General features: G+C 34.4%; 3 protein-coding genes across 3 annotated transcripts; 1 reads left to right on the plus strand and 2 right to left on the minus strand.

The window, feature by feature from the left end:
* Window positions 1-312: 312 nt before the first annotated feature.
* Window positions 313-1,870, minus strand: LOC105955779 (transcription factor DICHOTOMA). The gene has a single exon (XM_012979573.2). It carries the CDS (start codon window positions 1,765-1,767, stop codon window positions 625-627), a length of 1,143 nt encoding a protein of 380 aa, XP_012835027.1. The 5' UTR covers window positions 1,768-1,870; the 3' UTR covers window positions 313-624.
* Window positions 1,871-13,739: 11,869 nt separating this feature from the next.
* LOC105955780 (small polypeptide DEVIL 4-like) lies at window positions 13,740-14,343 on the minus strand. Its single transcript, XM_012979574.2, has one exon. It carries the CDS (start codon window positions 14,073-14,075, stop codon window positions 13,950-13,952), a length of 126 nt encoding a protein of 41 aa, XP_012835028.1. The 5' UTR covers window positions 14,076-14,343; the 3' UTR covers window positions 13,740-13,949.
* Window positions 14,344-18,895: 4,552 nt separating this feature from the next.
* Window positions 18,896-21,001, plus strand: LOC105955765 (UPF0496 protein 1). Its single transcript, XM_012979559.2, has one exon. The coding sequence runs from the start codon at window positions 19,017-19,019 to the stop codon at window positions 20,271-20,273; it is 1,257 nt and encodes a 418-aa protein (XP_012835013.1). The 5' UTR covers window positions 18,896-19,016; the 3' UTR covers window positions 20,274-21,001.
* The last annotated feature ends 6,012 nt before the right edge of the window (window positions 21,002-27,013 follow it).

A 27,013-nucleotide genomic window follows, 5' to 3' on the forward strand; every position in this document is an offset into this window, starting at 1 on the left:
GTCGATTATATCGTTTCAGTCCAATCCAACTATTTCACATTTCGTTTTCTTTTTAGTGTTGGACTTTAGTTTATGATCATCATTTTATTACACATATATATTGTGATTTAAATGATTATATTTGGGATATATTTTGTTGATTAACATTAGAATTTTTCCAAATTTATTTGTGTGAAATGCAAAAAACCAGAAGAAAAAAATAAATAAATAAAATCAAGAAATAATGTTATGAAAAAGACAGCTTAGATATCAGTCCAAAGTGAGTACTGTCTTTCATGTTCATGTAATGACCATGGGGTATAAACCTAGTCAAACCACAAAACCATGGATATATAGAATGAAAATATATTTATATATATTACAACCAACATAGTTATAAAAATGTAAATTAAGTACAGAAAACCATCAAAAAACAATTAATAATATCGGAGGGTATCGATTATATTCGCAATTAAATCGATCGATCCCGGATAAACTTACGCCACAAATTTTGGAGTTTCAGATAATTGCTGATCAAGATCAAAGAAAGGTCTCACCTTAATTATATGTCGACTCCAGTCGTACTTTTTTGTCCGAATTTTCGTTGAACAACTGTAGACGAAAGATCACAAGCTGGATATTTTTTTACCTATTATTGAACTTGTGGTGATCCAAAATGGCAGATAAGTTCTCTGATGAGTTAAATCCACCAACATCCCAATTTTGATCGGTGGCGTTATTGTAATTATAACCGGAAAACGGGACGCCGTAGTTGGAACTCGAAAGGATAAGATTCGGCTGAAACCCCAAGATCGATGGCGGATGATGATGATTATTATTATTATTGTTGTTCTTCACCTTCCTTTTGATCACAATGGATTCTTGAATTAGGTCTCCGGCGCCGGCAGATTCTTGATAATTAGTACTCGTCGGATAATGCACCATCATCTGCTCGCGGGCCCCGCATAATTTCCCGTTGTTCGATCCTGATATTCTGCAGAACTCGAGCTGGTTGTTCATGTACTGAATTGGGATATTAGTACTACTATTATTATTATTATTGTTATTCAAAGGGTTGTTGTTCATCAAATCGCAGTAGCTCGTCGCATTTCGTGTTTCGTTGAGCTGCTTAATGCACATTTTCTCTCTCGTCCGCTCCCTCGCCCTTGCTCGCGCCTTCACCCTAGATTCCTTCGCCGGATCCTTCGAACCAGCTCCTTTACAATGCAATTTGTTGTTGTTGCTACTAGTTATGACCGATTTGCCCTTGGAATCCTTTTCTGTTTCGAGGCCGTATTCGTCATTTTCCGCATCGCATTCGTCGGAGGGCGAGGAGACAACCCCTCCGGTCGAAGGGTTATTACTTTGCTGCTTGGTGTGGACGAGGTCTTTGATGGAGGATTTGGATTTGGTGAGGAGCCAATCGAGGGTTTTGCTAGGTTTGTCGAAACCGAGCATTTCTTGGAGATCGAAGAATTTGCGGGCCACCCCTATCGAGAGCCTCACCCTCCGGTCTCTCGGCCCTTGAGCGGTGTCGATTTTGCTGTGGCGGTCTCTCTTCGGAGTTCTCGGGCAAGTGCTGTTCTGGATTGTTCCCGAATGTTCACCGATATCTTGATTGAACAAGGCTGCTGCGGCGGAGTCGGCTGGCGGACAGACGGCTGCCGCCAAGTAATGGCCGGAGAATATATCGTGGTGGTGGAGCAAGATTTCGTTGACGTTGACATCAAGAACAGATGTGGATGGAGAAGAGCCATGAGGAATCATGTATGTGTTCTTGTTGAACATCCTATTTCCTTCTTTTTTTTAATTTTTTTTATAATTATTACATCAAAGTATGAATCAAGAAATGTGTTTGAAAACCCTCATAGTTTGTGCAAAAAAATAAATAAATAAATAACTGGAAAAGATGAGGTTTTTTTGTAGCATTCTGGTCCAAGATTGAGAGGTGCAGTAGTGTAGTAGTAGTAAAGAAAATTTAATAAAAAAAATTTAAAAAAAAAAAAAAAAAAAAAAAAAAAAAGAAGAGGGTTTGGGACAGGTCAATACCTCAAAACAGGTTAAATACTGAGGACATAGGAAAGTTGTCTTTTTCTTTATTAACATATAGAAAATGACGTTGCCTGAGAAAAGGACTGTTTGCTAAGCATCTATGGAGATATATATATTTATATAGATATTAATCATATATATTAATTAATATATATTTAATTAAATTCACAAGCTACAGTTTCTGCTACAGTAGTAGTAGTTATATCCACTTGATCAGCAACAAATGTTAGCTGCTAAATTATGAGATGTAATTATATACTTCAATCTTGTTGTAAGAGTGTGTGAACTGTGTGTAAAAAGGAACAAAGATTAGGTTTTTATTTATTTATTCATTTCCCAACCTAAAAACTCTGCTACACTTTTTTCCACTTCAGCAGCAGAATATTTTAACTCAGTTTTATTTATTTGTGGGGATATAATTAAGAGGGTGTTTGGCTAAGTTCATATGATTAGACGTACGAGAGCTTATCAGATGTTTAAAATAAGTTTAGCAAAACGAGCCCTAAAATATTCTTGAATGAGTGTGTGAACTGTGTGCTAATTGAATTCCTTCTATTAGGGCTTTGTTATTTACTTATTTTATTTTAAATATTCATTTTCCAAGCTAATTAAATTCCTTCTATCATTTTGCAATCTGCAATTCTCCACTTTGTTGAATGACTATTTCATCATTTAATCTTTATGTTTTCAACACATTGTAAAAATCATGCCACGTAGACTTAGAAAAGAAAAAAGAAAAAAAATATGGAAATGACCATTATATTATCATCCCATTAAATTTATATTTTAACTCAATCTTTATGTGGGATTAAGAGGGTGTTTGGCTAAGCTTGTTTTAAACAGCTGATAAGCTCTTACGTCTGATAAGATGTTTTTAGAGCTGATAAGCTGTTACATCTTATTTTTAGGATTAATTTTTAGAATGTTTGGATAATGAGCTTATTTCCTATTTTTACAGATTAAAAGATCTTAAATAAAAAGGTGGGGTAGAGGTACTTATTTAAAAAGATCTTATTTGCTCTCCAACAGCTTATTTAAAAAAAAAATAAGATCTTTTTAAAAAAAATTACCAAACACTTTGGAAGAGCTTATAAGCTCTGAAACATCTTATAAGCTCATTTAAACATCTTATAAGCTTAGCCAAACACCCTCTAAATCTAATATTGTGAAAACAGTCTGTGTGTAATATTAAAAAAAAAGGCAAAAAGATTAGGTTTTTATTACTGATATTAGCAAGAAATAAAGGGGGCCGTGAGTTTTTTGTGTGGGTGTGACCTTTGCATGTGTAGCTAGGGGGTGGGCCGTGGGGTGGGGGTGGGGGTGGGGGTGGGGTGTAGAATAAAAGCTGTGATTAGAACCATATATATATATATATATATATATAATATATATACGTATAGAGAGAGAGAGAGAGAGAGAGAGAGAGAGAGAGAGAGAGAGAGAGAGAGAGAGTGTACAGAGGCAGCAGCTGCGTTTGTCTATAGCCCTACGCAATGGACAAAATTCTTCTTGATTAGAGGGGGGCCCCATTAGCTTCGTGTCCAACTCACCGCAATTAGGGCATCATAAACTCACCTCTCCATTTCTTCTTATTTATTATTTTCTCCTCGTACGGAATTCCCCCCACCCTTTTTATTTTCTTTACTTCGATTCTCTCCCACGGTTAAAAATTAATATTAATAATAATCAAACTTTTCTTACCTTTTTCAATTAATTCTCTCTCTCTCTCTCTCTCTCTCTCTCTCTCTTCGTGTGGCGAGTATGGTGGATCTTAAGATTTGGAGGTTTTTGTGGTGTGTTTGCAGATTTATGGGGCAAGAATCAGAAGAAACCCTAATTCTGAGGGGGTGACTGTGTAATTTTCTAGCCCTAATATTCTTTCTTCGTGCTGTGCACGTGACTGTGTGTGTATTCTGGGTTTTGGAGGTATACTGTTTTTTTTTTATGAGGAATTTATGTTCTTGATTTCTTTAACTGTGTGTGAAGTTTGGTGAAATGAAGAAGATGCTGCCGGTGGAAACTATATATGGTAAGTACATTTAAAAAATAAAAAATAAAAGTTTATTTATTAAATCTTTTTTATTAACATAATTTGGGAAACAAAATAGATCAGTTAAAGAAATTAAGAAGATACATCTCTCTGTTTATGGAAGAAGAAACCCTAACACACTAACACTTTGGATATATATACTCTCTCTCTCTCTCTCTCTCTCTCTCTCTCTCTCTCGATCTTATTGTTCTTACATTTTCCTTAACTTTGGAGTTTATGAAAAATATCCTGGGAATTATTCAATGTAAAAAGCTGTAATTTATGTGATTTGTGTGAAATTATTTGTGTTTTATTTATTTATTTATTTATCAAGTAACAGTATCAGATAAATCATATGAATATTCATCAATGTTCTACTTTAGTTGTCACAGTAATTTTTTTTTCTTTTAATAATATTTGTTTGTGAGTTTGATATATATATATATATATATATATATACATATATATATATATACATATATATATATATACATATATATATATATACATATATATATATATATATATATATATATATATATATATATATATATATATGTGTGTGTGTGTGTGTGTGTGTGTGTGTGTTGATGCTATTAAAGGGAAATGGCAGTAGCACCTTTTTATAAATCATTTTGATCAACGATTAATAGTTAATTAATATAATATATGATGAAATTAAAATTCTATGACAATTAAATTGATAAGTAGCTGTTTCATTATAGTTATACTGAATTTATTACCATGAAGTGGATATGGCTGATAGTCATGTAACTTGGCATTTATGTGGGATAAAATTTTCCTGAGTTTTCTTGATATATATATATATATATATATATATATATATATATATATATATATATATATATATATATATATATATATATATATATATATATATATATATATGAGTGTGTGTGTGTATGTGTGTGTGAAAATTGTACATCGAATTAGGCGAAAAATAAGTTGGCCATTGCGAACATCTTCGAACACTATTCTTTTTCACTAATTCGATACGGTGACAACAGAAGATAAAATTATTTGAGCCTTTCTTTATACGATTATGTGCTTTTCTTTAATTCAATTGAGAGTTTTTAATTTTTATAATTAAATTAGGGAAATTATTTAGACTCGATTTTTTTTCATATACAAGAGTTAAGTGTTGGATGGTTTTTGATTAAAACACAAAATTTGGTTCGAAAAAACGATCTAAACGATAAGAGTTTCGTGTATGTGTTGGCCACGAAGATAGACGTGAATATGGTGTATTTCCATATTTCTGCCCTCAGACGCAATGCGTTTGTGCGTCTGATTCAGACACTAAAAACTAACGAAATTTTGATATTTTAAATAAAATGTTCTGCAGTTACTAGAAGCCGTCATGTATGTATTTATCAAAAAAAATTTAATAATTTTGTTTGATAAAATACTCTTGAGCGATAATACAGTTTAAACTTCTACAAATTATACTAATAGAGTTGTGACTAATAAAATTCTATTAATTTAGTGAAATATTTAATTATCGAATTAATAAATTTAGTACATTTACATCAAGTCGGACCTACTATATCATTATTTAAGCGAGATTATTAATTTATCGACATTTTACTGTACATATATAAAAAGTAATTGGCCTAACAAAATAAGTTTTTATAGCCCAAACTTTTTGGTTAATGCCACGTAGATCATTAATGGAGGGCAAATGTATTACCAAAATCCAATTGCAAAATTTCCTCCGACAGCTCCGTACATTAATTCATCACATATGTACGTATGTTAGAATGTGTACATAGGAAAAAAAATTTAAAAAAAATAATTGAATATATTTCACGGGAAAATAATTGAATTATGTACGTTGTATAACGATATGTGTAACAAAGACGTGGGTCATTATCTTGAAATATTGTACCAATAAATGGAAAGAGGTGTTTTTTCATTATCCTATCCATATCCGGAGTACTCTTTGATTGGGTAATTTGTACACGTTTATTTTAATACTACAATTAGATTGAATTAGATTAGATTGAATTAACTCTCTACTGGTTAATTAATTAATTAGTTAATAATATGTTTGGTTCTTTAAACTGAAATGTTAAATCCCACACTAATTTTACTAAATTCTGCACACAAGTGAAAATATTTATCTCTCTAAAATCTTATTTTCTCCTTTTCTACCTTTCTTCTTTTTTACTAATTTTTTCACAAAATTACATACTAAAAACGTCCATAGCATTCTGTAGACGCATAAAATTAATTAATTGGTTAATTAAATTAGCCAATTAAATTGTGTCTAAATTAAATAATAATTTATCTTGCAAAATAAGTGATGGAGATAATTATCAATTAATTATTGGCCAATAGGATTGTTTCTTCTCTTCCAAGTTATAAGAGATAAATATCAATTTAAAGAGAGCCAATCAAATTGCACCACGTCATCAAGTAGACTTTAAGTAGGACTCTTATTCTACCACTACAAATAGGGACCCTCCCTACACAATTCAAAACACAACTCAAGAAGAAGAAAAACCGTAGGAGAAAATTCTCTCTACAATATTCAAGTCGTTCTTCATCAAATTCAAGGCGTTCTTCATCAAATCGAAGGAGTTCATCAAATCGAAGGTGTTCTTCATCAAATCAAGGCGTTAAAGCGTTTAATTCGATATTACGGTGCTAAACCCTCGAATTAACGTTATTAACATCAAATCAAGATCGAAGGAAGATTGAAGGGCCAAATCCATCAAGAACTCCAAGATCTTCAAGTCAAAATCCGTCAAAGTTCAGCGTTCGATCCGAGATTCAAGTCGCAAGACCCTCGGAAGACGTTATTCAAATCCAAATCAAATCCGGAGAAGGTCAAGTCAACGACTCGTCTCCGAAATTCAAAGTCAATCATATATTTTTCTTGAGAGAAGAATTAGAGGATTAAATTAGAGTTTGTAACCCGCAATATTTTATTTTAAATTCAATAAATTATCTTTGTGCAAGTTTTTCTTGTTTGTCTAAATTCGCAGATAAGAATTTGTTGCTACAAATTTTGGCACGCCCGGTGGGACATCTCTACCTCTCATCTCTTCTCTCTCTCGAAGATTCTCAAAGTGTTGCAGTGGCTGCTCTACGTTCGCAATGAAGACTGCTACTTCGGATTCATCAAGTGTGGGCTTAGTTACAAGGAGTATGGCTAAGAAGCTGCAAGCATCCTCCAAGACTAGCTCGACGCCCAAAACCGTTCAAAAAGGCTTACCACCTCTTGTCAACACAAGCGCACACGTGGAAGGCTCAAAACGAGAGATTTCACAGCCCATGCCTCATTCAACATCAAGCTACTCTGAGATGGCATCCGTCATGACAACAAACGCTACAACTATGGAAGAAGCATCCTCCAAGACTAGCTCGACGCCCCAAACCGTTCAGAAAGGCTTACCACCTCTTGTCAACACAAGCGCAGACGTGGAAGGCTCAAAACGAGAGATGTCACAGCCCATGCCTCATTCAACATCAAGCTACTCAGAGATGGCATCCGTCATGACAACAAATGCTACGACTATGGAAGAGAAAATTGCAAGTTTGACCAAGGCTATTGAGGGACTCGCAAAGCATGTTCAACAACGAGATTCTCAAATTGCCAAGTTGATCGAGAAGATGAACAAAACCGATGCTAGTCAAATTGTGGAACAGATAGAGGCTCAAGACGAAGTCGAGGCATCCACAAAGCAACAGCCAGTTGAAAACGAGAAGGCTTCAGTTCAAGATTTTCAAGTTTCTCCAGAAGGGATGATTCATGTAGATCAAGTGATGACGCTGATCAGTGGAACCATCAAAGACAAGTTGAAAGGAGGCTCGAAGTCTCCATCAACCTATGTCAAGCCATATACGCAAAGGATTGATGATCTAAGGATGCCAATGGGCTATATACCTCCAAAGTTTCAACAATTTGACGGCAAAGGCAACCCCAAACAACATGTGGCACACTTCGTCGAGACTTGCAATGATGCCGGGACGTACGGAGATCACCTCGTCAAGCAATTCGTCCGATCGCTCAAAGACAACGCGTTTGATTGGTACATTGACTTGGGGGCAAACTCTATTGATAGTTGGAAGCACTTGGAGGAAGAATTTCTCAACCGCTTTTACAGCACTCGAAGAACAGTCAGCATGATTGAGCTCACCAATTCCCGCCAATGGAAGAAGGAACCTGTCATCCACTACATCAACCGTTGGAGAAATTTGAGTCTTAATTGCAAGGATCGACTGCCTGAGACATCAGCTATTGAACTATGCATCCAAGGAATGCAATGGGGACTCCGATATATCCTTCAAGGAATTCAACCTAAAAGTTTTGAAGAGTTGGCCACTCGAGCACATGATATGGAGTTGAGCATACTTGCAAATCAAATTGAAGAACCACCATTCCAAAAGCCGTACCAACTCAATGAAGAACATGTTGAAGAAGAAAAAGAAGATCATGAGGATGGGGGCAAGTGTTTTGAGGAACCAACACCCTATGCAATATGACAAGTCCAAATCAACTGAAGCACTCCTTGACACGAGTTTAAAAGGTCTACATGTCCAAATCAGACACTCCTTGACACGAGTTTAAAAGGTCTACATGTCCAAATCAAGTGAAGCACTCCTTGACACGAGTCTAAAAGGTCTACAAATTCAAGTTCAAATCAGCACTCCTTGACACGAGTTTAAAAGGTCTACATGTCCAAGTCAAATGAAGTACTCCTTGACACGAGTTTAAAAGGTCTACATGTCCAAATCAAATGAAGTACTCCATGAAACGAGTTTAAAATGTCTACAAGTTCAAATCAAATCAAGGCTCCTTGATACGAGCATAAACTATCTACATATCCAAGTCAAATCAAGGCTCCTTGATACGAGCATAAACTATCTATATATCCAAGTCAAGTCAATGCTCCTTGATACGAGCATAAACTATCTATATATCCAAATCAAATCAAGGCTCCTTGATACGAGCATAAACTATCTATATATCCAAAGAAAATCAATGCTCCTTGATACGAGCATAAACTATCTACATATCCAAGTAGAATCAAGGCTCCTTGATACGAGCATAAACTATCTATATATCCAAATCAAATCAATGCTCCTTGATACGAGCATAAACTATCTACATATCCAAGTCAAATCAAAGCTCCTTGATACGAGCATAAACTATCTATAAATCCAAATCAAGTCAAGGCTCCTCGATACGAGCATAAACTATCTATATATTCAAATCAAGTCAAGGCTCCTTGATACGAGCATAAACTATCTACAAATTCAAGTCAAATGCTCCTTCAGTACGAGCTTAAACTGCAAATATTTCTCCTTGTCCACATGAGTATAAACTGTGCACGACATCCCTCAAAAGGATATATTTTGAACTACGTTATGACTTGATCCCTTTATAGGGTACGTAGGCAACTTAGAATCTCTCTAAGTTCAGTCATGATTTCAAAAGATATATGTTCTTTGCTAGATCAAGCTGCAATAGAAGTTGAGCAATTATCGAGACTCATCCACTCCAAGATGCATTGTCCGTGAACAAGTCTCGAGGGGGCATTTGTAGACGCATAAAATTAATTAATTGGTTAATTAAATTAGCCAATTAAATTGTGTCTAAATTAAATAATAATTTATCTTGCAAAATAAGTGATGGAGATAATTATCAATTAATTATTGGCCAATAGGATTGTTTCTTCTCTTCCAAGTTATAAGAGATAAATATCAATTTAAAGAGAGCCAATCAAATTGCACCACGTCATCAAGTAGACTTTAAGTAGGACTCTTATTCTACCACTACAAATAGGGACCCTCCCTACACAATTCAAAACACAACTCAAGAAGAAGAAAAACCGTAGGAGAAAATTCTCTCTACAATATTCAAGTCGTTCTTCATCAAATTCAAGGCGTTCTTCATCAAATCGAAGGAGTTCATCAAATCGAAGGTGTTCTTCATCAAATCAAGGCGTTAAAGCGTTTAATTCGATATTACGGTGCTAAACCCTCGAATTAACGTTATTAACATCAAATCAAGATCGAAGGAAGATTGAAGGGCCAAATCCATCAAGAACTCCAAGATCTTCAAGTCAAAATCCGTCAAAGTTCAGCGTTCGATCCGAGATTCAAGTCGCAAGACCCTCGGAAGACGTTATTCAAATCCAAATCAAATCCGGAGAAGGTCAAGTCAACGACTCGTCTCCGAAATTCAAAGTCAATCATATATTTTTCTTGAGAGAAGAATTAGAGGATTAAATTAGAGTTTGTAACCCGCAATATTTTATTTTAAATTCAATAAATTATCTTTGTGCAAGTTTTTCTTGTTTGTCTAAATTCGCAGATAAGAATTTGTTGCTACACATTCCAAGTTCGAATTTGAGAAAAATCTTCACGTGTCCAAACTAAAATAAAGTTGGAATTTGAGAAGAAAAAATCGAATTGATATGAATTTGAATAATAAAAAAGGCTTAATGAATTGAATAAATATTAATAAAATTGAACTCATTTTTTATGATTATTCACGTGAAAAATTAATGAATTTTGGGTGACTTTGATAAAATTATCTTAGTGAGAAGTTAGAAAGAATATAAGTAGAGAGAGATTTTTTTTTAATTTATGTGTGAGAATTAGTAAATTTTAGTGTGGGATTTAACATGCCCTTCTTTAAATTACATGTATTAAATTTGTTAGAATCTATTATTATATATGATTTGTCTATAAAATCTTTTATTTAATAAAATTAAGTTATTGTTTTAAGGATAAAATAGTAATTTTTCGTTTCAGTCACCGCCGTACAAAATTAATAACAGGGGGAAGGGTGTTACTAATTTTATGACACATGAGCACTTAACTGCGGGCTTCAACTTTAATAGCGGGCTTGAGTAATATTGAATGCTACCAACCAAACATCTTACTAACTCCTACTATTTACAGAACTCAAACCGTAAACACAATGAATTCAGCATTCATTCTAACAAGATCTCATCTACCAAAATTATTCTCCTTTTTTTTCCTCTCTCCTGCAGCTTTCATTTACCAGCTCAACTCAGCTTCCAAGCTCCAAGTCTGGACCATTAGTTAACATTAATCTCCACTTTTGTCCATACTTCACATTTGCTTTCTTCCATGTTGCTTGTCCATGATCAAACATCAATTTCTAAGAGCATACATGTCACTTTCACCATGAACTAATTGTACTAGATATGTATAGTACTTGAATTTTTCCACATGGAAGACCTTAGTTATTGCATCAGCTAAGTTATCCTCAGTTCCAATCTTCTTGACCTCAATTTTCCCACCAGCTATAACATCCCTGAAAAAATCCAGCAAGCATGTTAGACTAAACTATTGCATGTTACAAAATTCAAGCATTCATTGAACTTCATCAGTTTTTTCTGAACGGAGTTAAAATCCCTTGATCAGGGGAGCCTTGATGATTTGGTGATTATGGTGGAGATTTGTTGGATTTGATCGATCATCAATCATCAAGATGAGAGGTTGTGATGATAAATAAATCTGAGCAGTGTCATGCAAGTAACTAATTGAACATGCATTGGATGATTGATCATAAGAGAATAACAACTAACTGCCTTGCTGATGTGGAGACCGTGTATTGGATGAGATGGAGCTCAATACACGTGTGCTGAAGACTTGGGGATGAAGCTAACTTCTGGGAGGTATAAAAAAAGGAGTAGATGTTTTTAGGTAGGGCTACGATTGAGAGAAAAAAAAAAGTTGTATTGAGAGAGAGAAAGAATTAGAGAGAAGAGAGATAAACAGTGGAGATTTGCTGAATAAATTTTATGTTGATTGTTTTGTAAACTCTTATTCTTATTGATTGAATAAAGATCGATCTCATTCATCATCCAATTGTTTTGTGTTCTACTATATATAGTCGATTCAATAAATTTCTTATGCTAGGGTTCATACAAAATTAAGGATTATTGTTTGGTTTGATTCTATGCATGAATTATTCTTCATTGTGGTTTGTCCTACTCGAATATTTGTGATGAATTGAGCTCCATTTTGAACACTTACATTATCAACATATGGAAACCAATTAATACCGGCCCAGCTTTTAAGCCCGAGCTATTTGGGCTACCCAATGGGCTACTTTTTGTTATAAATTTTCCACATGTAATACTAGTGTCTTTTTGCATTGATTAATTAATCAATAAACTAATCATTATAAAATTAGTTTAATTTATTTTATTAAATTTTATTAATTTTAATAGGATGTTCATTTTTTTTCATGAACATTTTATTAATGTGTTATTTTGTTTAATGTATTTTCTTGCAAAATTACTCCATTCTGTTTTTTAAAAAGAAAAAATGGTACAGTTACAGCCTACAGCATGTAGTGGACTGACTTTGCCCCTGAATCACGTGTGACTCGCACGTGCTCAAAATGAAATGTGAAAATTGGATTCCATTAGTGTGAGGCCCACTAACACGATTTGTCACTTCGCGGGCCTAATCCCGTGCCCAATGTATTAGCCCACGTGTTACAAGGGCCTAACTGCAAATTTCTTTTTATTAATTTTTTTCTAAAATTGAGAAATAAAAATAAAATTAGGAGAAAATAGAATTCATTTGACAAATTAAATACATTAAATTAAAAAAAATTATGGACATGATTTGAAAATAAAAAATCTGATAATTTTTTAAATTGTTAGGGTAACTATTTTTTACATGTTGAAAATGGCAAAAAAAAAAAAAAGAGCGTGTGTGTGTAAAAAAGATAAATAAGTTTGATAGATTGGGGGCATTTAATTGTCCTTTGATGGGGTGCAAACTGCAAACTCACATGCTATCTCCTAAAAATTTGAAACCCTCTTTTCCGAAAAGTAACTCCGTTCCGATTCAGTTGTCGCTTTTTAGATTTGCACCGGTATTAAGAATGTCTATAAATGTATATTGATTTTAAGAATAATACATTAGAAAGGCTAAAAAGACCTTATTATTTAACCTTGTGATAAGAGATAAAAAAATACTTAGAGTTTAATTAATAATAAGGTTAAAACATAAAAAATACATTTAATACAGTATTGATAATCTTAAATCTAAAGTGACGTATAATATAAAAGAAAAATATTTATAAAAAGAAACCATTATTATTATTATTATTCATTTATTTACAAACTTACTTAAAAATTTAAGACATATGCTTATTGCATGAGGAGGGAGTTACATGATACACTTTAAATTGAGTGATTAATTAGGCATTATCTTGTCAATATAATTTTTATTTTTATTTTTTTTAACATTAAAAATGTCAATAGAGCTGGTATTGTTTCAACTTGCTTGCAGTATCTATTGAAAAAGGTTCGACAACCTTGACCATTGAAAAAAAAAAGTTGACATATTTTATTTATATAATATATTAAAGAAAATAAGATGTTCTCTTAATTATCTATATATTATATTAATAATTGTGTAATAAACCTCATCTATTAAATTACACATTTAAATCTAATAAGAATGCACATTAATATTATTCTTGCTAGCTGATAAATTCACCAATTTTCAACCCATTTCACTGAGAGAAAACAAAAAATAAAATTACATTATTGGTAATCAAGGACAATGGTCTTAATTAATGCCATTTTCCTTTGCTATAAACTAATTATAACTAATAAAAAAAAAAAAAAAAAAAAAAGATGAACAACACTCTAAACGTAATTTAATTCAAGACTCGTATATACATCAATCGATCCACCTCACTGAAAAATTTGAACTTTTATATGAAGTGATCATTCGACATAGTATCAGAGCCAGATCAAACTTACGTTCGTACCGCCTCACCCGTCCAAAGTAAAACACGAAATGCAAATTCCCGATTCGTAAAAAAACAAAGAAAAACAAAATAAAATAAATGATTTAATCAATCATGCCAGCAAAGAAGCATAACTACACATCTTCTCATAATGTAGAGCCTTCCTCTCTGCTCCTTGAGAAACTTCCCCAATCTTCTACTCGATAATCTCTTCTTCGACGATCTCATTTCCATTTACGAAGAACGAAATACGATCTCCTTGGATGCAAATAGATGGTTTTTGAGGGGCTGTTTTGCAATTAATGGTTTTTATGGGGGGTGGTTTTGTAATTTCAAGAATACTTGACCAGAGAAGAATTTAAGCAGCTGCAGAAATATTTTGTTTGAGTTTGAAGTGAGGGGAAGCAAAAGAAGAGGTTGGGGTTGTCTTAAATAATAGTTGGGAAAAAAATAAAATAATTAAATATGTGCCACGTCATCATGTACAGCAATATTATTTAAATGTCAGATATTAACCTCCGAAATAGCTGGTCGGTCCCAAGTGATTCAAAGGTACCATGTATACGAGAAAGTTTAATTTAGGTTACCTTTTATTTTTATTTTTCATTGTTATTATTTTTTAAAATTGAGCTCGAGGGAAAGTCGAAAACTTCACGGTTATATCGACCGAAGTATGTGTTTAAGTTTGGTTCATTGTGGTGGCAAATTGTTTACGAATGATCTTTTAACGAACAATTTCTGATCGAGTATTGAATCGATTGGTCTGATTTAATTCTCGCACTTATTAGTACAAAGATATTTATTACATACTATATGTTTCAATTTATATAAATATATATACATAAAAAACACTAAATTAAAGAGTGTCTATTAGTTCGTAGCACGACAATTCCAGTCTGGATCCTATGTTGCATGTACACTATTCAAAAAAGAAATCGAAAAAAAAAACATGTTAACGAGAAAAAAAAAATACCGTAAAATCGTCCCCATAATTTTCTAAAAATTATTATTATTATTATTATTATTATTTTCTAAAAACCGTGTGCGGAATTTAAATTATCGAACATTGTAAATGAACTGGAATTGAACGGTGGAAGTATAAATTTAATGAATTATAATATAATATCATAAACAAAATAAATGAAATTAAATAATATTAGCCCATACAGAAATTAGAAAGATCTTTAACTGAACAAACGCGACATTGCAGATTAAATTTCATTAAAAGATATGCCTGCAATTTTCGAACAGAGTGGATCAGGTTTTTTAATCTAATTCTCTTATTATTTTTATATCAAGATAATATTAATTATTACATAAAATAAAGCAGGGATGTACAGTACAAGGAAGACATGTCATCACGTGAAATCCTCGTGACGGGACATAGTCCCTTCCCACGTAGGCATATTAGTGTATTCGGCAATTACCTGGATCTTTCTTTAGAATGTGGAATTAAATCCTGATTAGATGGATTAATTAAAATCGGATTTCATCAGATTGTGGATTAGCCAAGTTCAGTTAATCGGATTAGTGAAGAAATCCTTTTTGGATTTTGGAGTGACTGAGAATCAGGTTTTTTTGATTTTCTTGTCTAGTGTGCCTAGGTGTGTCAATAAGCTGAACTGGCTCGATAATTAGCTTGAATTCAAACTCAAACTCAAAATTTTAGAGTTCGAGCTCGAGCTTTTCTGACGATGTTGAGCCTGAGCTCGCGAGTTTTTTTTCTTTCAAATTTTAATTTATTACTATTTTTATTTTATATATAATCAATATAAAATTAGTAATAAATCATATAAATAATTAAAATATTAAATTACATGTCATTTTTTATTTTCAATTTATTTTATTATAATTTATAATAATACAATTATATCAATATTAATAAAAATTAAAAATACACACAAAATGACTTAGGCTCGAGTTCGAGTTTGTCAAAATGAATTCGAGCTTGAGCTCGAGTTCGTCAAAATTGATTTGAGCTTGAGCTTGAGCTCAAGCTCACCAAAACAGCCAAGCTCGGCTCGTGTATACCCGTAAGTGTACCGTCCTCTTGAGTAGGCTGAAAAATCAAATTATAAGTAACATTTTGGGAATTTTTAAATAAAAATTAAATTCCAATTTTATTCATTTTATTTCCTCGGAAAATCAGGAATTAAACTTCGAGAATTAAATGAAAAAATGCTCGGGAAAAAATATGATATCCTGGAGTTAAATTGAATTCAAATTTCCAGCCCTGAGTTTTAGTGACTCCTTTGAGTTGGGCTTTGAATTTAAGTAATAATGGATCATGGATAATTGGTCGGGCTTCAATATCAGATAGCACAGCCCGATAATATATCTTGAATTGGGTTGGGCTTTGAAAAAAATTTAAATGTGAAGTAATATGGCTATTTTGGGCCATGATATGTCAGTTAATTGTAGGGGTGTTCATCGGTTGGTTAAGTCGACCGAACTATGTCAAATCGAAAATTTAGCATGTACCGAACATGGAACTTGTAATTCGGCTTGATATTCAGTTTTTTTTTCATTTCTAATTTTTTATCTGCTGATTATTTTAGGTATTAGTTAAATTTAACTTTTACTTGAAGTGCGTGTGTGTCTTTGTTGTTTTGTTGATGCAAATTCCCGTTCATCTTCTTCGACGCCTATTTTCGACGTGCTATAGGCCCTTGGGAACATTCTTAGGTTGCTAAGATTGTCTGGATCGCACGGTAGTGTATACAAACCTAAAAGGGCAGATCTAGATTTTTCAGAAATAGGGCAGGTGACTATGTTTGTCTATGATTGACTACAACATGTATGGGCCCGCGCATCAGGATTCAAAAGGGTGAGTCTATGTTTTCTATATTGCGATAGTGGATGTCTATAGTTGACTACAGTTGTGTGTGGTTGACTATACAAACGACATAGTAAAATTAAGCCTATTGCAAACAAAAGATAAAAAAATAAAAATAAATAATAATAAGGGTAAATTACAATCACCACACTGAAGTACAATCAAACTACGAAAACCTCCTTATATTTGGATAATTATAACTATCTCTCAATTATGAATATTGTTACACTTATGCCCTTATAGTGTCAAATTTAACATAATGTTCTAGATTCCGTGCAATGTTCACTATTTTGTACTCGTTTTGTGCAAAAATGTCGTTTCTGATACACCGCAATATGATATGATATATACAAACAAAAAAAATACATCTTATGATCAGCTTGCTTTAAAATGTAGAGGTCGAATGGGATAAAACGGGTACAAAATTGAGAATACTCTATATAATCTAGAATATTCCACTAAATTTGACACCGCAAGGGTGGACGTGTAAGAAAATTTATAGCTGAGGGATAGTTGTAATTACCTAAACATGAGGGGTATTTTTTGTAATTTGACCTTACCTTAGGGGTTGGTTGTAATTTACCCTAATAATAAAAGAATGCAAACTAAAATAAAAGGAAGTAGCGAAAATGTAAAGTGCAAAGGCAAAATGCTAAGGCGGTGACTATATGCAATCACAAAATTACTTAGGGGAAGTCCAAATCTAATTTTTCACTAAATAAATTACTAAAATACTATTATACCCTTACTAAAATACAAAATCCACAATTACAAAATTTCACAACTTCCTTTGTGCAAGACCATACAAGCAAAACCCATTTCATCTTCCTAACAAACTCATTTCACACAAATTCTTCAAAAAAAAAAAAAAATTCTTCATCTTCTCCAAAAATTCTGAACACCCTAAACCATCAAATCTTACTAAAACATGCAAATGATAATGTTATGGAGTCACGCGACATCAATATGGAGAATTCTATAGAAAATATAGAAAACAAACTATGAATGAATGTATTTTTATCAGTGTTCTAAAAATCGGCCGAGGCGGTCCAAAACCTTTACGATTTTAGTGTAAATGTTTGAAAAATCGGTTTTTTGCCTGTGAGGCGGTTTTAGGCGGTCTGAGGCGGTCAAACCTTTAAGGCGGGTCAAACTCCGTGGCAAAAATCCTTTTTTTTTTTTTTATATATAATTTAAAATAAAAGTTGGATTTTAATAAAAGAAAATATGAGTTTATGCCTTATTTTGTTTATGTTAATTATTATTGTTAAAGAACTGAATAAATGTTAATTCAAAAATTTTGCTTTTTTATTTATATTTTATAATGATATTTATGTATTATGATCTTATAATTATTAAACTTTTATTATGTTATTAGGATATATATATGATGGAGATATAACTATGTTTAAATATATTTTTATATATGTTTGGAGTATTTATAAATAATATTTAGAAATATATTATATTAAATTTTAAAAACCCGATTTATTTCCGATTAATCACCGCCGCACCGATTAATCGTGAGTCGGTGCCTGACCGACTCGGACCCGATTACCGCCTTTTACAACCTTGATTTTTATAGTTAGGTGATCGATTTTTAAGCTTTCTAAACAAAAATTCGCACAGTCAAAATTCGACATAGACATGTCGAATTTTGTCACAAAATTCGACATTTTGATGTTGATTTTTTAGCAAAAAATCGTCATCAACTCTAGATATCGATTTTTGTGACAAAATTCGACATGTCGACATCTACATGTCGAATTTTGTGACAAAATTTGACATCTACATGTCGATTTTTCGCCAAAAAATCAACATTTAGATTTTTGCCAAAAATCGACATTTAAATGGCGAAAATTCTTCGGTAGCGGATGGGCGACGAAAATTCTTCGGTAGCGGATGGGCGGCGACAATTCTTCTTGTCTTGCGTTCTTCTCTTCTTCCTCCAGCATCCCTCTCTCTCGTTTTTCAATTTCTCCTTTATTTTTATTTATTTATTTATTTTTTTCTTTTTGGTCTTGCAATAGTAATTATGTCTAATTTGAATGAATAGTATCAAAATCAATATTGGTTATATTTGTAATTTTCAATCTTGTTCTTATAAATTTATTTATATTTTGATCTTACATCAAGTAAAATTTTGCACTTAGTAATTTTAATCTTGCATATATTTGCTGCCAAATGCTACACATAAAAGTTCGTTTGAACGAGAGAATTTAATATCCGGTCGGAAAAAGACTAAAAGAGTCAACGGTCAACTCAGACCACTCTCACTCCTCAAGATTCTCTCTCTTCCACTCTTCCTCCACCACTTGATTAAACCAGCTGCTCCTAAAATGGGCGGTCAGGCGAGCAGACCAAACCGGAGCAGCAGCACGCGCCACCGTCCGCCGCCGCCGCTCGCAGCCGAGTCGCCATCTCGGACAATCTCCAACCCCAATTTCAATTCAATTTCCAATTCGAACCCCTCCGACGCCGATATAAGCTCGTACGAAGCCGCCTGCCGTTCCGATCCCGATCTCAGCTCCTTCGACGCCGCCATTCACCGCCGCACCAGCGCCGCCATCAACTCCATCGCCGCCACCGTCGACGCGCGCTCCCTCTCCCTCGACTCCCTCCGGCAAGTCACCGAAACCCTCCTCGACACGAATCAGGAAGTCGTGCGGATCATCCTCCAGAACAAAAAGGACATTTGGAAAAACCCGGAATTATCGGATCTCGTCGACGATTACTTCGAGAACAGCCTCCTAACCCTAGATTTCTGCACCGCCCTCGACGCGTGCCTCAAACGCGCCGCCCATATAGAGTCCGTCGTCAACATCGCCCTCCGTAAATTCGAACACGAACACCACAGCACCGCCACTCCCGATAACAATTACTCGTCAACTCTGGCGGAATTGAGGAATTTCAATGCGGCGGCGGCGGCGGATCCGTTCGGCGAGGAATTTTTTAGTGTTTTCAATTCTGTTTATTCGAAGCAGATTGTAATGCTGGAGAGATTGAAATCGAAGAAATCGAAACTCGATAACAAATTAGGTAAACTGAAAGCGTGGAAGAAGGTATCGAATGTGATATTCGTCGTCACATTCGCCTCTGTTCTGATATGCTCGGTGGTGGCTGCCGCTCTCTCCGCCCCGCCGGTGGTAACCGCCCTGGCGGCGGCGGCGGCAGTTCCGCTAGGGTCGATGGGGAGATGGATCAACTCGTTGTGGAAAACGTACGAGAATGATTTGAGGGGGCAGAGAGAGATAATCGGTTCGATGCAGATCGGGACTTTTATAGTGATTAAGGATTTGGAAAGTATAAGGGTGCTTGTGGATAGGTTTCGAATCAAGATCGAGGGTTTATTGGCCAATGCTGATTTCGGGACGAGCGTGGAGGAGGAGGAGGAGGGTGGGGCGGAGGTGGCGTTGGTGGCGGCGGTGGAGGAGATTAGAAAGGGGGTGGGTGATTTTATAAAGACGATACATGATTTGAGCGAGCATGCGAATAAGTGTAGTCACGAAACGAGAATGGCGAGGACTTTGATTTTGAGGAGGATTATTAATCATCCGAAGAATGATTCGAATCGGGATGTCGGTATGTTTTCTTGATTTTCGAGATTTTTGCTACTGATTTTTTTACCTTTGGATTATGTAGAATGATTGAGTTCTACTTGTTGCCGGAAAATAATGGCAATATAATACATGTGTAAGGATATGGTATTTGACAAGTAGTAGAGATGTCTGATTTCCGGGGATCAGAATAGTAAATACTACGGGTCGAAATCGGAATGGAAAATTCGAATTTGATCCGATTTTTTTTTTTTTTTTTTTTGGAACAATATTTTTCATTTTGAATTTCGTAAGTTCCGATTTCCAAAATTTCCCACTTTTTTTTTTATTTTGAACGGAATTGGTATACATGTTAGATTCCGATTTCTGGTCCGATTTTATCCCAAAAAATATTCCAAAAAAATTCAGATTATTTTTCTGAAATTTACAGTTATATATTTTATCTTACAAGTGACCAAAAAATTTAAATTTCCGAATTCGGATGATTCCGGTCCAAAAATTTTCGATTTTGGAACAATTTTTTTCGTTCCAATTTCAAAAAATTCTGATTTCCGATCTTTTTTATTGAAATGAATTAGAATTAGTTTTTCACTTCAGAAGAAAATTGGAATCTTTCGAAAGTGCCAATTCCGATCCCTTTTTTCCGCTCTCGACTCCTAGTAAAAACTATTGTCCGAGAGAGAAAACATTCTGGACAATATATATGCTATGTAAATGTAATGCTCAAAATTGAGTAAAAAAACTTGTAGTTGTATTTTTCCTTTCAATTTTGCATGTCTACTCTATCTATTTCAGGAGTATTAGCCACATTTTGAGAATTATCGGAAAAAAAAAAAGATAAGCAAACCTAGAGTGCCATTTTGAACCCTAGAATGCGCGGCCAGGCAGTCGAAGCAGCCTAAAAACGTACCCAATGGCCTGTAACATGTCGAAAATAGTAGCAAATCGCAGACGTTGAGTATAGTGAGTTTATCATATTTTCAACAAGGGTATGTTATTATTATTTTTTTGGGTAAATTACAACCACCCTCCCAAATTATGGTCAAATTACGAAAAAAGTCTTCTTGTTTGGATAATTATATATATCCCCTCAACTGTGAATCTTCTTACATCTCCATTCTTATGGTGTCAAATTCAACATAATCATCTAGATTCCGTGGAATATTTTCTAGTTTGTACTCGTTTTGTGAAACAGTTTCTGATGCACCACAATCTGATATATACAAGTCAAAAAACACATCTTATGATCATCTAGTTTCAAAACGTGGAGCTCAAATGGGATAAAACGGGTCCAAAATTAAGAATATTCCATATAATCTAGAAAATTCCACTAAATTTAAAACTGCAAGGGTGGACGTGTAAGAAGATTTATAATTGAGGGGAGTGGTTGTAATTACCCAAACAGAAAGGGGGGTTTTCGTAATTTGATCATACCTTAGGGGGTGGTTGTTGTAATTTACCTTTTTTCTTCTTCTTAAATATAGATTTGGCTTAAACATTTACATTATAATTGTGACTTATATTGAATATAGTTTAGTTTGAGGGGATCCTCTAATATTATAATTACCCAAAAAAGAGCAATAAGTGGACACTCACAAGTTACACACACCCCAAAGTTATTGCAAGAAAAATGTAGAAACACGTTTTTCTCATCATCCAAAAAACGTGTTATTTAGTTCACATGCAAAGTAAAATATATGGTATAGAAAGGGACTGTAGCCAGAATATTCCACCTAATTCGACATTAATTTTTTTTTAATTATTATTGCCTTAAAAGTTTGAACAACATAAAATATAAGATATTTTTTTTTATCAATATTTTTTAATCCAACTTGTTACACATAATATATATATTTTTAATTAAAAACGAGCATAAATTGTTAAAATATTTAATCATATAATTATTATTTGTATTCTATCATTCTATACGACTTAGCAATTGCATGCACGAGCACGATGATTGCCCGTTCGTTTTACAAATTGAAAATAAACCCTATCGAAAGAAGTTGCAATAGTTAGACAATCTTCTACGAATGCACCGAACGAAGACGTAGCATAATCATTCTTGTTAACAGGGGCGGAACCATGCATATAGCTGGGGTGTCCCTCGTCCCCAAGTAAAAAAAATTTAAGCAAATTTTTTATTTTATTTATAAATTTTTTATTTTAATTATGTATTAGTTAATGCACTTTCGCCCCCAAACCTTTAATTTTATACACTTCAGTCCATTAAAAATATATATATATATATATATATTCTCTTAAATTATCCCGATATTTCAACCCCCAAGAAAAACCCCGTGTCCGCCCCTAATTGTTAAGTGCGTTGATAACCATGAAGATTGTCCCTTCAATAATAATCATCGACCACCTCTTTTTCCGCATCATGAACATAGCTCTTAGTGCTGCGTGAGCCGCACCTTCTATAACGATCTCGCTCTCCCGTTTAATTCTCTCCATCTTCCACCCGATACACTTCCCTTCCCAATAATCTTGAGTTTTTCCAGGCCTTCCACACAATAATTCATGGCCAAGGTAAACCGTTGTGTGTCAAGTTTTGCTCGCGCGCATGGTTTCCAGCTAGTTGCCCTACGACGTAACATTGTACTCATATTACGGCAATTCAAAGCCACATGCAAGAAACTCTCTGAAAGAATTTAAGGTCCCGAATTCGTTTAATACAGAGATGTTATCTGGAGTGTTATGACACTTGAGATAACATGCAGCGGAAATATAAAGATTAAAAGACAATACTCAGGATTAAAAATGTTCACAAGTAAAGACTTGTGAACTTGCCCTTTACAGGACGGAGAAATATATATTAAAATCAGTATTCCAAGAATACAAACAGAAGAGGTGCGAAAACTTCTTCCTTATGAATGAATCATTCTCATGATCATTCTTACAATCAAATCTAGATACTAAAAGAAAAATATTAAAAATTCTAGATTTCAAAGATGTACTCGTGAGGAGTACGTAAAGAACTTATGAATGAATCACTATCTTGATCATTCTTACAACCAAGTCTAGAAACATATATACTAAACAATCTAGACTACAAAGAATGTACTTCGGAGAAGTACGTAAAGATTGTACTCATGAGGAGTACAACCAACCGATTCTAAAAACACACTAAAATACTCATGTAATCTTTTCAGCTCTCGGTGTTTTTCTTCGGAATCAATCAACTTCCTTGAGTATTGAAATCGGTATTTATAGACATTTCAAGCTTCCACTCCTCAGCCCATGATCTGCAAGAAAACCAACTACAAGAGCACTCAAGAACATGGGTTAGTGGGTTAGTTTAGAAGTTAAGATAAAATCCACAATTTAATCCACTAAGCACTACTTAACCCACTAACTACTATACTTAACCTACTAAGTACTACTTAGCCCACTAAGCACTTAACCATAACTAAAATTTAGTTTGAAAAATAAGAGAGTTAAAAACACATAAAGAAAATCAACGTGTTTCAAACTCCCCCTTTTTAACTTTCGGATCAAAACTAAATTTTAGCTTAACTCCCCCTGAGTCATTGCTTGAACCCCCCCTGAATATGACAACCAATATAGCAAATAACAAAAATAGTGCAATCATAGCATAAAAATTCAGAGGGAAAATAAAAAACTGAACAAAAGCAAATATTGTTCATAAAAATAACTTTAGAGCAGAATATCCAAAGTCTCCTCAGTATCAGCTGCTGCTCCTCCATCACTAGCACTGGATCCACTGCTTTCTTCTGCTTCTTCTTCTTCATTAACTCCATACGCTCTGCCTCTGGCATCCAAAGGATGAGAAGTTCTTATGACTAGCTTGTTCTCCCCCTTTTTGATCAGAAAGAGATTTCTGTAGCATCTTCACCATGGACTGATGATAGGTGATCTGAACTAGGGAGTGAGTAAGCTGTTTTAACAAAAAATCTCGAGAAACAGAAATAAGGATGTCAGGAGTGTTGTCAACATGAGGAGCAACACCTTCAGTACCATGATTATTTTGACCTGATTCAGTTGAGAGGAAATTATCTCCATTCCAGGGAAGATCTTAAAATTTTGAGAAATCAGAATGGAGTAGATGAGAGAGGGATTTAAAACGATTGCCAGAAAGAGTCTTACAAACTTCAGTAAAATCACCATAATTATCCTCATCAATCACAGTAGGAGTTTGTAAATGAGAGTTGATAATTTTGGAAAAAAAAATAGAATTTCGCACAAAAACTTTTTCCAAAGTTTGGAGAATTTTTCTTTAAAAAAGAAGTTTGTAAATTGGCATAAAAATTCCTTCACAACAGAAAGATCATAAGGACAGGCAACCTCAACTTTGATCAAGAAAAGCAGTGATCCTATGCCTATCAAACTCATCATTTGAAAATTTTCTTTTCCTCAATTTGAATCAGATTCAAAATAAAATATAGGACTGAAAGCATTGTTTACCTCAAAAGGAGTTGACAGTTCCTTCCCATCCAAGTCTAGCTCTTCTTCTTCTGAAGATTCCTCTTCTTCTGAGTCTTCAAGTTCATCTGGTATGCATGCTGGCTCAGGTGATGCAACAGGTGGAGCAGCATCTTCTTCCATCTGAGATGAGTCCTCGGAAGAATCACTGTCTGACTCTGAGGATGGCAAATTCTTGCGGAAAGAGGCAAGGGCACTTCCCAACTGTCATCACTTTTCTCTTCCTCTTCAGCCTGGGAAGGTGGTGCATCCACTTGAACAGCTGCCTCTGCCAGAGTTTCCAGAGGATCTTCATTTGGAGCTGAGGGTGTAGGAAGTGAGGTTTCTTCTGTGGTGGCAAAGTCCTCGGCATCAGCAGTGGTGATATCTACATGCTCAGCAAAGGACATCCCAGAAAGGTCTGGCATTTCCTCATCTTGATAAGGAGCAGCATCCTCAGCAACATTTTGAGAAGCATTGTCTGAGACAGTAGGTGCAGCAGCATTTTCAGGAACATGTGCAGCAACATCTTCGGAAACAGGATGTTGAGAGGGAGTTGCTGCCATGTTGGACTGAAATGTCTCCCCCTGAGTTGATGCTAGTGGAGGTGAGTCTTTGGAAGATGACTCAGTGGAGCTTGAGGAGAGAGCTTGGGCTTGGTTCTGCAAAAGTAGGATCTCCTTCTTCATCATCAGTTTCTTCATCAACCAAATGAAGGCCTCTTGGTGGGTTTGGCCTAACTGGAGTGCGACCAACTCTGCCGCTTCTTCTTCTACCTCTGCCGCCTCTGCTGGGAGAATGTCCTCCGATCCCCTCCGGCGTTGTGATCCAGTAGCATTCAGATCTGGGAAGGGATTCATGCACTTAGACCGGCGAGTAGGAAACCTTCCTAGAGTGGAAGAGGGACCCAGGTTCTGAAAAACGTCTGGGTCAATCGGATTCAGCTCGTCGTCGGGCCCAATGAAGCTGGTCGGCATGGCTTCAAGGTTGACAGGATGAACGATGATGGCTAGATTAGGGTCTGCTGGTTCAGGTGCTGCAGCATCCTTGTGCACATTATCAACGGCTGGAAGAGGATTTCTAGGAGGAGATGCCATGATACAGTAGATAAAAAATTGCTTCTTGAGCTTTTGATTTTTGAGTGTGAATTTTCGAAAAAGAAGCACGAAATTTATAAGCCCTAATTTTTGAAAAAAATTGAAGTGGAGAATGTGAAGAAGTGGTGTGCATTTTTCTTGGAGAAAGTGTGATTAAGGAGAATAAAAAGGTCTATGTGGCAGTTTAAAACAAAACGGGACACATGGCACAATAAGGAGTGGACTTAGTGGAAGATGAAAGACTAACCCATGAACCCCATAACCCATATAAATAGTGATAATTCAATAATAAATAATAGTAATAAAAATAATAACAGTAGCACTCACGAAATATTCACAAAAATAAAAAACACATTTATTAATGATTAAATAGTGTGAGAAAAAGAAATTGGCTAACAGGCATAGATTTTATTATATATATATATATATATATATATATATATATATATATATATATATATTTATATATATATATATATATATATATATATATATATATATATATATATATTTTAATAATATATAAACTCTTATTTTCAAGTCAAACAATTCACATGGAACATGATCAAGTGTTCAGTTTGAAGGTTCCTCAGTTACTAAGATATGACTATCAAAATAGAGGAGTTTGACTTATGTGAGTGTAATTATTCCCTAAATGTTTACATGAAGCATGATCACGTTTCAAGGTGAAAGACTTCCAGTTACTGATTTAGAAAATAATCCATCACAGTGAAGTCATTATTTAATGAAGCTAAGCTTCAGTAAATTATGTTGCAGCTTAAGATATTTGATGAGGTGCTGCAACACATTTCAGGACATGTTTATTGAGTACACATCCCGAGAGATTTTCTGAGTTTAGAAAACCTCTCATAATCTAATGCCTTTGTAAAAATGTCAGCCAGTTGATCTTCTGTAGGAATGTACTTTAAGCACACTATATTTTTCTCAACTATATCAGGAATAAAATGATGTTTAATATCTATGTGTTTAGTTCGTGAGTGTTGAACAAGATTTTTTGAAATATCAATAGCACTTGAATTATCACAATATATGGTCAGGGTGTCACTCGTTAACCCATAATCCCCCAACATTTGTTTCATCCAAATTAGTTGACCACAACATCCTCCAGCAGCTACATATTCTGATTCAGCTGTTGAAAGTGATACACAATTTTGTTTTCTACTAAACCATGAAACCAGATTATTCCCCAAAAAGAAACATGCACCTGAGGTGCTTTTTCTGTCACCAATATCC

The sequence above is a fragment of the Erythranthe guttata genome, chromosome 11 (assembly GCF_056151865.1).
Source record: "Erythranthe guttata isolate IM_541 chromosome 11, IM_541, whole genome shotgun sequence".
In the NCBI taxonomy this organism is placed as follows: domain Eukaryota; kingdom Viridiplantae; phylum Streptophyta; class Magnoliopsida; order Lamiales; family Phrymaceae; genus Erythranthe; species Erythranthe guttata.